This window comes from Candoia aspera, chromosome 1, assembly GCF_035149785.1.
Source record: "Candoia aspera isolate rCanAsp1 chromosome 1, rCanAsp1.hap2, whole genome shotgun sequence".
Classification (NCBI taxonomy): domain Eukaryota; kingdom Metazoa; phylum Chordata; class Lepidosauria; order Squamata; family Boidae; genus Candoia; species Candoia aspera.
The window spans coordinates 1,423,039-1,436,195 of record NC_086153.1 but is presented as its reverse complement, the minus strand read 5'-3'; the positions used below and the strand labels follow the sequence as shown (position 1 = coordinate 1,436,195).

Genomic DNA, 13,157 nt, shown 5'->3' with positions numbered 1-13,157 from the left:
CCCCCTGGACGAGGTGCGCGCCCGGCCCCGTTCCCCCACCTCCCCAGCCCCCCAGATCCCAGCCTCTCCCTGGAGCCCCCGGCTCGGGTAGCTTTGTAACGCGTTGGGCGCCTTCCTGCAGGTTCGCACGCTTGCCCGGACCGAAGAAGCCCGTGGCCTGCTGTGGCTCTTGGAAGAGGAGTCCCTTCAGCCAGGAGGCAGCGAGGAGGGCCTTCTGGAGCGTCTCTTCACCTACTGCGGCCCCCGGGATGGAGACAAAAAGGGTAAAAAGGGGGCAAGGAGAGCCACTGGGTTGGAGTCCCGGGGTCGCACCGCCTCCACTTGGTTCTCTGTGGTGGAACATCTCGGCTGCAGCGGTTGTAGCAGAAGCCGCCTTCCCAGCGAAGCCCATCAGTGCAGAGCAGACCTGCTTTTTAAGGACTTCCTAAGAAGCTCTAAAAAGACCTGGCCGGTTCACGCCTTCAGCGTTCTCCGTGACTGGGCTGGACTCTCTCGGAACGCTCCCTCGGGCTCTGGGCCGTTGGCTCCAGGAAACACTCCCAGGGAAGGTGCTCCTGGAAGGAAAGGACCTTCCTGTGGAGCCCTCTGGCCAGAGAAGCCCCTGCCAGCTCTCTGGAAACCAGCCCCAGCTTCCTTTTCTCTCTGTGTACATGTGTGTGTGCGTGCGCGCACGCGTGCGTGCGTGCGTTATACTGCCCTCTTTTGTTTCCTGCTTTGTGTTTGTCTATTTTTATTGTTGGCAGACTGCTTTTGAAATCATTGAAAAAGTGGACAGCAAAATGTTTTAGAAAAATACAAATAAAAGCAAACACACACACACAGAGGGAGAGGGAGAGGGAGAAAGAGGGACTAAGAATGAAGGGCAATGAAATACTACGACAGGAACTTGGGAATAGGCAGCACCTTCAGACAGCATCTGAAAGTTCAGGTCCCTCGAGAAGACTGTTGGCCAGAACAAGCCTAAACTCAGAAAGAAACTTCATGCAGCACCTCCAAAGAAGGCCTTAACAAGGCACGCGGTGCAACATGGACGCAGCTGGTCATTTCCCAAGCTTCGCCAGGGAACAAAACAGCAACTTAGTTGGGGCCAGGAAGGGAGGATGCCGATTTCTTGCCGTAGAGTCTGTGAACAGAATCGTGAGCGCCTGTCTCTCTACTCCACCTTATACCAAGCAGAATCAAGGTGGGGTTATTCTGAGTTCCTTCCCCACCTTGCCTTCTGTCTCTAGACAAAATAATCGCCTCTCCAAGCCCCTCCTGAGCGGGCGGTTCCTCCCTCCCTTCCTCCCTCCCTCCCTTCCCTTTCAGTGTCCTTCCTCCCTCCCTCCCTTTCTTCCCAGCACTCTTGTACCTTCCCCACGATGAGCTCTAAATTCCTTGACCCTTTCTGGTTGTCAGGGATTGAGAAGCAACTGCACTGTTTGCACAGGATCCAGGCTCCGTCTGTCAAATTAGGAAGTCGGAGACCTTTCCTTCTGCAGGAAGTGCTGATGGTGGGAAGGATAAATTGTCCTCCAAAGGTGGGAGACCGTCTCCTTCCCCTGCCTTGCCCCCTCCAGTAGTATTGGGGTACAACTCCCAGAATTCCAGGCTGGACTAGCCACGCCCACAAGGAATTCTGGGCGCTGTTGGCTTAAGACGAGATTGGAGAACTTCTGCATGGAGGTCCTGATTGAGGATGTTGAGTCCCCTTGGCCTGTTCCTGACACAGATCCTCTTCACCTCAAATTAAGCTCAGGGGAAACTCCCCCCCCCCAAAGAAGACACCACCCTTGCCCGGAGCTGCGTGTCCAGCGCGTGCCCCAGCGGTGGTGCTGTTCATTTCCCCCCTCGGAGCAGGGCTGCCCCCGACTGGGATGAGTGGGCCTGGGCTCATTCCGGGAGGAAACACTTCTCCCTTTCAAACCAGGAAAGCTGGCAAAGCGCCAAACGGATCTTTGAGTCTGTACCGGTGGGGAGCGTTTGGTCTGCCAGTGAGATCAAGAGGTTAAAGCAGGCTCTGTGCCCAGTGCTCATCCAGACTTCGCACAGCGCCCTCTGCTTTAATCCTCAAATGGTAATTCTTGGAGAGAAGCGAAGGGGCTCTCTAACGAGGGGCTTCTTCCTGCGTAAAGTGCTTTGGGTGCTGTGCGACTCCCTGTCTCTCAGCAAAGGTGCTCAGGGAGGCCCCAAGGAAGGTGGTCTGGGAGGGGGCCCAGAGTCCTGAGGCTTCCTCTCTCTCACTTTGGCAGGTGCCAACCCACTCCTCCGGAGCAGTAAGCCTCGGCACTTCTTCCTGGGCCACAGTTATGGCACCAACTGGGTGGAGTACGATACCAGCGGCTGGCTGAGCTACGTCCGGCAAAACCCCGCCTCTCAGAATGCCTTGGTTCTCCTCCAGGAGTCCCAGAAGTAAGGCAGGCCTGGGAGGGTGGCTGGGAGACCCCCTAGAACTGCAGGGAGGTGGCTCTCGGGCCGGCCCGCAAGGCGGCATCTGCCTCCGAACAGCACCTGGTTTTCCTTCTGCTTTCATCCGCGCTGCTCACAGTTAACCTGCTCTCCCCCTGCTACCTGGGCATCGGCTCCATGCGGGCAGGAGGCCCTTCTCCGAAACACCGCTGGCCTTTGTGCCATGCTCTTCTCTGGGCAGCTGTGCTGAGAAAGGGGCTGATCCTCTCTTTCTCCCCTTTCCCCTTCCTGTCTCAGGAAGATCATCAGCAGCCTCTTTGCGGGCCGAGCCGGGGCCACCACAGTGCTGTCCGGGTCCATCGCTGGCCTGGAGGGGGGCTCCCAGTTAGCCCTGCGCAGAGCCACCAGCATGCGCAAGACGTTCGCCACTGGGGTCGCTGCCGTGAAGAAGAGGTCCATGTGCATCCAGATCAAGCTGCAGGTGGTGAGTCTCTGGCTGGTTCAGGGCCCAGAGGGAGGCGGCATGTCCGAAGGAATGGCTGCTTTGGACGGCCCAGGGCTGAGTCGGCCTCCAGAAGGACGCCATGCAGCTGTCTGCACCGGCAGTGATGCCAACGGGGCCAGTGCCCTTCTTCCTGCTTTACTGGGTAGTTGTGGATGCTGCTGGTTGGGTTGCAAAATCCTGCCCAGATCTGACTATGGATGAAGTGGGGGGGGGACTCATTGTGGGCGGCCTCGCTAGCCATCTCTCCTTAGGACCCTGTTTGATTTCTGCATGTTTGGGGGCAGGAGATGGCCTGTTTCTTGGCGATGGGGGCACCCTTGGACAGGCTGCTGATCGGGAGTCCTGTGTCCCCAGCAGCACCCCCCGCTGAGCCAGAGGCTGCCGCCCCAGCCCCTCTTGACCGTGGTCTTCTCCCACCAGGATGCCCTGATCGACACCCTCAAGAAGTCTGGGCTCCACTTTGTGCACTGCTTCTTGCCCAAGGCGAACGGCTGGAGAGGGGACTCCAAGGGGCCGTACGCCCAGCGGGTGAGCAGCAGTGAGCTGGACCTCCACGGGGAGCACTGCGAAGCCGGTCTGATGCAGCTGGAGGTGCCCCTGCTGAGGGCCCAGATTCGGGGCTCCCGCCTCCTCGATGCCCTTCGGATGTACCGTCAAGGTGGGTCCTTTTCCTTTCAACTCTGTGGGCAGGCATCAAGAAAGGGAGGGAGAGCCTCTCTCCACCGGGCATGAGGAACAGACTTGGCCCCACACGGTCGTCAGACAAGGGAACCCGTCATATCGGAATGGTGATTTGTTCACCTAGGTCAGGGGGTGTTTGCATCCTGTGTGAGTGACGGTGGGATTTAAAAAAACCCACCTTGGGTACCTGCTTTTGGGCTCCACATTTCAAGCAAAAATTGGAACAGGTCCAGAGAACGGCAAGGAGAAGAATCAGGGGAGTGGAAACTAAGGCCATGGGGGAATGGTGGAAGGAGCTGTGTGTATTTATGTTCAGAAAAAACACAGGTAGTCGTCGACTTAACGACTGTTCAGTTAACCATGGTCTGAAGTTATGACGGCCTCGGAATGGGTGCTTTATGGCCTGTAAAGCACTTCAGAGCGTTGCAAAACTTACACACACACACACAAACACACACATCAAGGTCACATGATCACATTTGGGGCACTTGGCAACCAGCATGCATTTACGACCAGTTGCAGCATCCCGTGGTCATGTGATCATGTTTTGCGACTTTTTTGCCATTTTCTGGCAAAAAACACCCATTGGGGAAGCTGGATTTGCTTAATGATTGCAGTGATTTGCTTAACAACCTGTGATTCACTTAACAACCATCATAAAAATGGTCATAAAATCAAGTCCGGTCACATGGTGACTCGAGTTACAACCACAATGACTTACGATGGAAATTCTGGTCCTAATTGTGGTCGTAAATTGAGGACTACCTGTATGACTCTGAGGCAGTAGGGGAGATGTCCCACGGAAGAAAGCCAGGATCTGTTCTTTCTTGTTCAGAATTCAGGAGGCAGCGGAATGGATTTAAGGTAACGGGGAGGCAGGTTCCACGTGAACATCAAAGAAGCTAGAGAACTAAAGTGGTTGGAGTGTACTGTAGAACCAAATGCCCAGCGAGGTAGCACGCTCCCTGTCACTGAACGTGTTCAAGGGGCTGTTGAGATTCTGTCACAGAGCCTGGAGGCTGGGTGGGCCTGGAGGGGCCATCTCCAACTCAATCCTACCAACTGGGTGCAGGTATTGGGGGTGTGTGTGGTTTCAGGGATGTTCCATCTTTGACCTTGGATGGGGTGGTACTTCAAGTGTGGTGTGCAATCTAGGGGTCTTCTGGGACTCTCAGCTCCTGCTGGATGACCAGGTGGCAGCTGTGGCCCAGAGGGCCTTTGCACAGCTTTATCTGGTGTGCCAGTTGCACCTTTTCCTAGATTGAGCGTCCTTCAGACAGTCCCCCGTGTCCTGGTCACCCCACGGCTCAACTATTGCAATGCGCCCTGCGTGGGGCTGCCCTTGAAGGCCACTCGGAAGCTTCAACTGGTCCAGAATGCAGCAGCATGGGCAGTGATAGGCATGCCTTGAAATGGCCATGTGGCACCTCTGTTCTGTGAGCTGCACTGGTTGCCAGTTTGATTCTGGGTGTGATGCACATGCTGGTTATGACCTATAAAACCTTACGTGGCACAGGGCCCAGTTATTTGAGAGGACCTTTCTCTCCCGTGGTGTGTACCCAGAAATTTGACCTGATGGGTCAGGCGTGCTCGATTCCTCTGAGTAAGCAATCCAGGGAGCGGGCCTTCTCTGCCGCCGGCCCTCTGGAATGCGGGTCCCCCCGAGATCCTTGTGGCTTCCACCACAATTACATTCTGTAAAGCCTCAAAGACCCGGCTCTTCTCCTGGGCCTCGGGTGAAGTCAGCCGGAGTCCCCTTCTCTGGATGTGAGATGGTGGGATGTTCTGGGGCGTCTGCTGGGTTGGCCGTCTTGTTCTTCTTCTTTGCCCTCTTCCATTCTAATTTGGTTTTGTTTGTGGCTTCTTTTGTATTATTTTTATATTGTCTGCTGTATTGTCAGACGCCCAGAGTCGTTTGAATTTGGGCAGCATCCAATCAAAGAAATAAGTAATGAGTGGAGGCTAGGCAGCCATTTGTCTGGGACGGTTTACTTTGGATTTCTGCATTGCACAGGGGTTGGACCGGATGGCCTCAAGAGCCCTGTCCAACTCTAGCATGCCTTGGGCCTGAAAAAGCCCAGGGCTGGGTTGAATGTTTTCTGCCTTAAATATCCTGGTAGCCTTTTCTGTATGGTGGCCATTCTTCCTTAGACACGCTTTTCACTCTGGTTAGCAAAGTTCCTGCTGGTTGTGGCTGGTTTGATGCCATTCCTCCCCCCACCACCCACCGCCCCCCATCGTTGCCTCATCTTTGGATGTCCCATGGGGTGGTTTCACAGACTGAGCAGTGTTTTATGCACCATGGCGACATTGAGGATGACGTCAAGAGTGCACAGAAATAAGCAACTGAGTCCTCCATGGGCGTTGGAAGGTTCTTTTCGGCAGCCTTAGAGCTGTTGGAGGAAAGAACCAATGGTAAATCTTGGCTCCGGATGGGACACCTTTCACATGCCCATGCGCACCCGTGGTGAGTCCGATGCTGATTTCGTCGCTCGGCCTCTTTTCTACCCAAACTGGTGACAGCGTAAATACTGACTCCCCTCTGCCTCTGGTTCCCAGAAAAGATCCTCAAGTCAGCACCCTCCTGCCACCGTCCTTTTGAAAAGCACACCACGGAATTTGTGTTTGCGATTTCAAAGCTAAGTTGTTTGTGGCGTGAAGCAAGCGCTGTGTTGTTCTGTGTGGCAGCCGGGATCAATGGCCCAGCAGGGAAGGGAGGAGGTTCAGCAGCTGGTCGATGATGCTGATGATTAATTAAGACCTGAAGAATCAACACTGCTATCTTTGCCCATAAATTTAATTGCAGTTCGAAGATGGTCGATAGCAGAATCCATTCCGGTTTGTCCTAGGAACACGAGCTGCCAGAAGGACGCGCCGTAGATCCAAAATCCTGTCTGGGCGCCTCCGTTTTAGTTAAGCCATTAGCCTAATGGTTTTCGGACACCCTTGGAGTTTTTGAAGTACTTCGTCAAATGTCCCTTGGAGCCATAGATTTTATGGAGGTTTTAGAGGCCCAGTATTCATCTTAAATCATTCCCTGAGGCAAAATGGTCTTTAGGTACAGCGCTGTTGCAAATTAAAACAAGCAAAAATAATATCCAAGTATTTCGTAGTGGCTTGTAAAGGAATTGTTTCGTAGGCCTCCCTCGACCCTCTGAGCCATCCATTTGAGGTGGCTTTGGCAGGCATTCCCTTTTATAGCTGTCCTTCCCCTTTTTTTTTAAATAAAAATATTTTGGGGGTGAAATATAGCCACCAAAATATAAATAAAAGGGGGGGGGAAATGATACAACAGTGATAAGACCATCAAAAAAGAAATGAACACTTCATTAGTGATTAAAGTGAATGAAAATAGAGCATAAGGGATCTATAGAAAATTAATCCAGAACGAGCACAGTCCTTTAACACACTATCCAGTCCTTCTTAATGTAATATTTATCTTTGGGATGATCTCCAGATAACTTCAGGGATTTGCCTTGTCAACATATTTTGGATAGTTACCGCACAGATCAGACAAGGATGCTATGGGTCTAAGGCAGTGTTTCCCAACCTTAACAACTTTAAGATGTGTGGACTTCAACTCCCAGAATTCTGGGAATTGAAGTCCACACATCTTAAAGTGGCCATGGTTGGGAAACACTGGTCTAAGCCCTTTGTTTTATGGATTTGCCTGGCTCCGAGTCTCACTGATAAAAAAGGGGACCCTTGTGTGCGCACGGCCTCTCTTTCTCTCGGTTGCTCAGGGCCTGGGGGGGTGGAGACATGGGGGGGGCTCTAACAGGATTTGTGTGCGGTGAAAGTGGACAAGTGCATTGGAGTGGGGGGGGAGTGGCGCCGGCAAGGGTTGGCAGAATCTGGCCAGGGGGTCACGAAATGCCATTGCCTGTCCCTTTGCACTAGCTAGATGCAGTCCTCTAAGCCAAAGTCTTTCTGGCAGACTGCAATTTAAATCGGCCCTTTGTTTTTCGGAAATAGGGTGCCCCAAATGCCCAGCTTCCCAATAAAAGGGCACCCTTGAGGCCTGGGCATCTCCTAGGAACTAAGGAGGGGCAGCAGCTCGCTGGCAGCCGGGGATCGCCCCGTCAGGCCTGGGTGACTCCTGGGAACCAGTGCAGATGCTGGAGGGCTGCGTTTGTCAGAGCAGACGATGCTTGGATAAGGCAGCTTCTGCTGCGCCTCTTGATCTGTCTTCTCCCAAAGGAGTTCAGCTTTTCCTTTTTTTAATCTGTGTTTTATGGGGTTTTTCTTTCTGCCCTGGAAGTGGGATTAGAAGATACCCTGAGGCTGTTGCAAGGTTTAGACTCCAAACGATACAGTAAGAAAAGTTCGTGGAAGTACCCCCCGCGAGTGCCGAGTCCGGGCTGGGCTCAGAGTTACAAAGCTCAGGGCAGATTCTCCTTCCAGGTCCCAACCTCTGCTCAGCTTCCCTCACTTGCATCCCCAAGAGCACCACAGCCAAAGATGGCACTGGAACATCGTCGTCTTGCAACACCTCCAGGAGTCTGCCCTTCTCCTTTGTGTCTCAGATAACACCCCCGCCGGCAGCTCTTGGTGCGCCAGCCACGCTTTTTCTGCCGGGAGGCCCCGTCTTCCTCCTCTCTCCTTGAAGCCTTATTTGGAACTCAGGCTTGGCCAGGCTGGGGTGAGCCAGTCCCGCCGCAGACGCTTTCTGCAAGAGGCTGGTGGACTAGCGACCCCTGACCCCGACAGGTCGCATCTCCCCGTCCCTCCTGGCCAGCAGTTCTTTTACACGATGGAGTCTGGGCTCGGCCGGTGGAAAAGTTTCCTGAGAGTGGACATTTGGGTGCTCTGAGTCGGTTGCTGCTGGTGCTGGTGACGGGGGTGTCTCCTAAAGCCGGAGAGACTCTTCCGGGGGGGGGGGGGCGGACGAACAAAATAAGCTCCCCTGGGCTAAAGGGCTGGCTTTGCCCCCACCATCTTCCCAGTTAACCTTAACTAAACCCCACAGCAAGTCTTGGATTTCTCCTTAGCACAGCCTGGTAACAGACTCATCGAAGTCAGTAGCCCACAAAGGGGTTTTGCCAGCTCACTGGCGCAGAGTTCCGGCTTCTGTATCAGGATGGGGGAAGAATGGGGTGCCTCTGATCCCTAGCTGCCTAGGACAGTCGGGTCTCCCCTGCCGCCCTCCGCCCAGTGCTTTCAGGAGCAGCTTCCATGACCCGCAGTCCAGGGGGTTGGCAGTTGATGTCCTCCTGCTCATCTGGAGGGGAAACTGGGCACCCAGGTGAAATACAGGCTATTGGGATGGGAAGAAAAGTCATCCAGGCACTGCTCTCAGACTCCTGGGCCTTTCCCTGACTCCCGCTCAGCACCAGGCTTGGAGGAGACCATGCCTGCCAAGGTGCCTGCAAGAAACCAAGGCCTTGTGCAGGGCCTTTTCTGGCTGGCTGATGGGGAAGGCTGCAGGAAAGGGCTGCGGCTGAGGGGTGGGACTGGCAGGGAGCAGACCTGGGCTGAGCAGGAGGAAAATGCTCTGAATGGGAGGAGCCCTTCAGCTTTGGAACTGCCCATTTGGGCAAGAGACGGACTCTCCTTCCCTGGAAGCTAGGAATGGGGGCTGGCGGGTTGCAGCCAGGACTCCCCAGTTGGCAGGTGCTGAGCATGGAGTTGCACTGGACGTGCCGGGAAGTCTGGTGGAGCCTCTGCGTTTTGTGCCCAGGCTGGCACCTTAAGGAAAGCTGCTCCTTCCCTCCTTTGCCCCTGGCCCGCTCCCCTTCTGATGCCGTCTTTCTGCTGCTGTCCTTCCCAGGTTACCCTGACCACATGGCCTTTGCCGAGTTCCGCCGGCGCTTCGATGTCCTGGCCCCCCACCTGACCAAGAAGCATGGGCGCCATTATATCGTCACAGATGAGAAGCGGGTGCGCAGGCCGGATGGGGGTCTCCCTGCCAGTGCCAGGCAGTGGGGAAAGGAGGAGGGCCTGGGCTTCCCTGCACCAGGATCAGGGGCAGCTGGACCATGACGGAGCCGGGTAGATGGGATGAGCCCGGAGCCCATTACCCAGCAGCTTCTGGGTCGGGGGGGGGGAAGCCTGCTATCTGACCCCTCCCTTCTCTTCCAGGCGGTAGAAGAGCTGCTGCAGTCGCTGGAGTTGGAGAAGAGCTGCCATCACATGGGCCTGAGCCGGGTGAGGTGCCCAGACAAAGGGGATCACCCTGGGCAGTGGCTTCCCGTTGGGGGGCAACGGGGGGTGTCCCTTCCCAGGACGGGGGAAGTAGCGGCTTTGCGTCGGACCAAGAGCAGCTGTGACAAAATCCCCAAAAACTATTCTTAAGTCCAACAAGAAGGGTGTGGTTTTTCACTTGGGGGGGCAGTTTTCAGTTGAGATGCTCCCGTATGGATGGGCCGGGTTCACAGGTTGTACTAAACCATGGCATGCCGTAGCCCTGGTTTGCTGAATAAGGTGGGATGGCCCCCTCCAGATGCCAAAGCCATTACCATTACAGACCCAGTCGTTGCATCAAGGCATCTGCTGTGATTCGCTGCTTGTTTGTTCCTGAACCTGGCATTCAGTGGTAGACTGCCTCTGTGTGTGGAAGCTCCCTTAGAAACAGATTCTGCTCTATTGCTGACTTATCTGTTTATTTATTTATTTGTACAATTTTCTACATAATTTATCCCAGCCTTGCTAGGGCTATGGAGACGTGAAGTGCTCCGCGGAAAAACAACCCTTGTTTCCGGAGAATTAGCCGTGCCTCGCCTGCTCCAAATGGCGTTGCCAGGAGGGGTGCAAGAATTCTGAATTCTGCAGCCAGCTATATTTTGAAGCGGGGGTGGGGGTGCATTCTTCCCTGCTTCCGACGGGACCTGCCTTTCAGAGCAAACCTGGAGGGCGCCTGTGAGCTGAGAGTCACCCCCCACCCCCCAGTTAGCTCAAGCCCCGTTCAGGGCAGGGACGGCCAGTCACAATGATTCTACCTACTCGGGGCATCTGTGGGCAGAAGACAGCTTTTGGCAGGGATGCAGTGCTCCTTGCATGCCTCCTGCACGTGAGTGTGCCCACGCATCCGCACACGCAGCTGTAGTGCTCCCGGGTGAAGCCAGCCCAGTGGCATGCCAAGAAGATGCTCATCCCCCAGGGAGGGGGCGGATGGTAGATTCACTCGCCTGCCTGGTTCCAGGCTTGTTCTGAGTAGCTTTGTCGAGAATATTCTTCTCAGCCAAAGCCTGAAAGTTATGGGGAGCTTCCTGGAGGTGGGTGCTCCAGAACGGGGAGCCTTTGGGCTCCTGACAGCCTTGGTTAGGACGGGGTCTCCTTCCTCAGGGCCTCTCCTTCGCCCGGGCGCACATGGTTGTGAAGGCAAAGGGTCCCCCTCTTGCCACGGACCCCACCTTGCACCAACCCATGCAGGGCTGGGGCAGTCGAGTTGCCCTCTTTTGCCACCTGCGCTGCTCCGGGGAAGGCAGCCCCCACGGGTCCCTCTCGCAACCAAGATGGAGGCACTTGGAGGGCCTTAGCGGGGCCCCTGGAGCGTCCCAGCATCAGCCCTCCCAGAGGATGGCAGGAGGTCAGCGGGGAAGCCCTTCTGAAGCTCCGCAGGTGTTTTCTCAGCACCTGTTGATACCAGCAGGCTTTCAGGAGCCTTCCCTGGGGCTGGAACTGACCCCTCCTTTCTGCACTGCTTTGTCTCCTGCCTCCCTCTGCCCCCCCCCAGGTGTTTTTTCGGGCAGGGACGTTGGCTAAGCTGGAGGAGCAGCGGGATAAGCAGATGAGCCGGAGCATCACACTGTTCCAGGCTGCCTGCCGTGGGTTCCTTGCACGCCAGCAGTTCAAGAAGAGAAAGGTAGGCTCTCTCTGTGCGTGTGTGTGTGTGTAGGGGGTTGCACATATATACAGTATTCCTTAAAAGTCAAGAGAGGCAGAAATGGAGTGAGTCACGCCCCCTTCTCTGCACACACTCCCCCCCCCCGGCTGCTGCTGTGTTTATGTCTCTCTCCTTATCCTAAAATGGGCAGCTCTGCCTCCTGGGAGGCCTGGGCAGTGATCTAGAACCGTGGGCTCTGTAAGGAGGCCGGCAGCAGCAGCAGCAGCAGCAGCTCCCCCCCGCCTCCCCCACCTCGGGAGAAGGCTCTCCAGCCACGCAGCAGGTAGGAGGGCGGCTGGGTGCGCTCTGAGGCAAGGCCGAGGGGGTGTGCGGAGGGCCCCGTTGCCGTCTCAGAGAGAGGAGGGGAAGGTAGGTGGGCTGCGGTGGCACTGGGGGTGGCGGGGGGGGAGGGCAGCCTCCAAAGCAGGGAAGTGGGTCCCCTTCTCTCCCTTGTCCGCCTCTTGCACAAGCTTGCTGAGCTGCTGGGTGCAACCCTGGGGGGCAGGATTCCCCCTCGTATTCTAGTCCACCTTTCATCTCCCTCCTTTTCTGTTTCCGAAGTCCCTTCCTGAGGCCTGTAGGTTGGGCCCCCACCCCTTTAGCTTTCTCCCTCCTCCCCCAAATCCCTGAGGACGTCCAGGCCCTTCGGGGTTCAAGGGACCTCTTGCTCCTTTCCGTGGGTTGCCACAGCCTGCCCCATCGCTCGCCCTCCTCCGGCCCCGGGGTCCCGCTGGGGCTTGGAAAGAAGCGGTGACTCCTGTGAGTTGTGGGCAAGGGCAGGTGTGATGGGGATGCTTCCTTCCAAATGACCCCAGAAACGGTGTCTTCGGAGGGAGCGTCTGGGGAAGGCAATTCCATTCCCTTCTGTTCGCTCTCCCTCGCGTGGCCCATCCTGGGCCTTCCGTGCCTGATGGGGCTGGAGAAAGAGAGTACAGGTAGTCCTCGACGTATGAGCACAGTTGGAACTGGAACTTCTATCACTAAGCAAGGTGATCATCAAGTGAGTCACACCTGATTTTACAACCTTTTTGCTGTGGTCGTTAAGTGAATCACGTGGTTGTTAAGTGAATCCGGCTTCCCCCATTGGCTTTGCTGGGCTAGGAAGGTCGCAAATGGCGATCACGTGACCCTGGGATGCGGCAACGGTCATAAATACATGCCAGTTGCCAAGCACCTGAATTTTGATCATGTATACTGCAGGTACGCTGCACAGTTGTAAGTGTGAGGACCAGTCACAAGTCACTTTTTTCAGCACTGTTGTAACATCATAAACGAATGGTCATAAGTCGAGGACTACCTGTAGCCCAGATTTCTTGTCCCCCCATCCTCTGTAGTGTGTATGTGTGTATTTAGTTAGTTAGTTAGTTAGTTAGTTAGTTAGTTAGTCCCTGCCCATCTCCTCCCATCGGGGGACTCTGGGCGGTTTACAATAATCAATTAAAGCAACAACTGCAGAAGAAGATTGGGTCAGTCTGCCCTGCCTTCTGGCGCCCGGGACGGGAGGGCTTCGCTTTCTACGGCCAGTCCCTCCTGAGGTGGTGCCGCTGAGGGTGGGAGCCGAGGTGCTCCCGTGGCGGGGCGGTTTGCCAAGCGGAAAGAGCTGCACCAGCCCATCACTGAGTGTGGAGGCCCAGCCGCTCAAGCGGGGCCCTGGTTTTCGGCAAGGCTAGGCTGCCCTTGTGGGAAAGGGTGTTTCAGACAGCAAAGGGTAGGTGAGGAGCGGAAGTGGTGGCCGGAGCACGGGGGAACCGGCCCCGT

The 13,157-nt window shown here is 55.6% G+C and overlaps 1 protein-coding gene across 8 annotated transcripts in view; it reads left to right on the top strand.

The window, feature by feature from the left end:
• Window positions 1-13,157, top strand: part of MYO18A (myosin XVIIIA) — a 120,524-nt gene that overhangs the window by 70,234 nt on the left and 37,133 nt on the right. For all 8 annotated transcript variants that reach the window (XM_063295047.1, XM_063295038.1, XM_063295021.1 and 5 more), the window contains 7 exons: window positions 122-263; window positions 2,232-2,391; window positions 2,686-2,872; window positions 3,314-3,551; window positions 9,345-9,454; window positions 9,656-9,721; window positions 11,250-11,378. In XM_063295047.1, coding sequence (XP_063151117.1) covers window positions 122-263; window positions 2,232-2,391; window positions 2,686-2,872; window positions 3,314-3,551; window positions 9,345-9,454; window positions 9,656-9,721; window positions 11,250-11,378 — 1,032 coding nt within the window. The remainder of the gene's footprint in view (window positions 1-121; window positions 264-2,231; window positions 2,392-2,685; window positions 2,873-3,313; window positions 3,552-9,344; window positions 9,455-9,655; window positions 9,722-11,249; window positions 11,379-13,157) is intronic.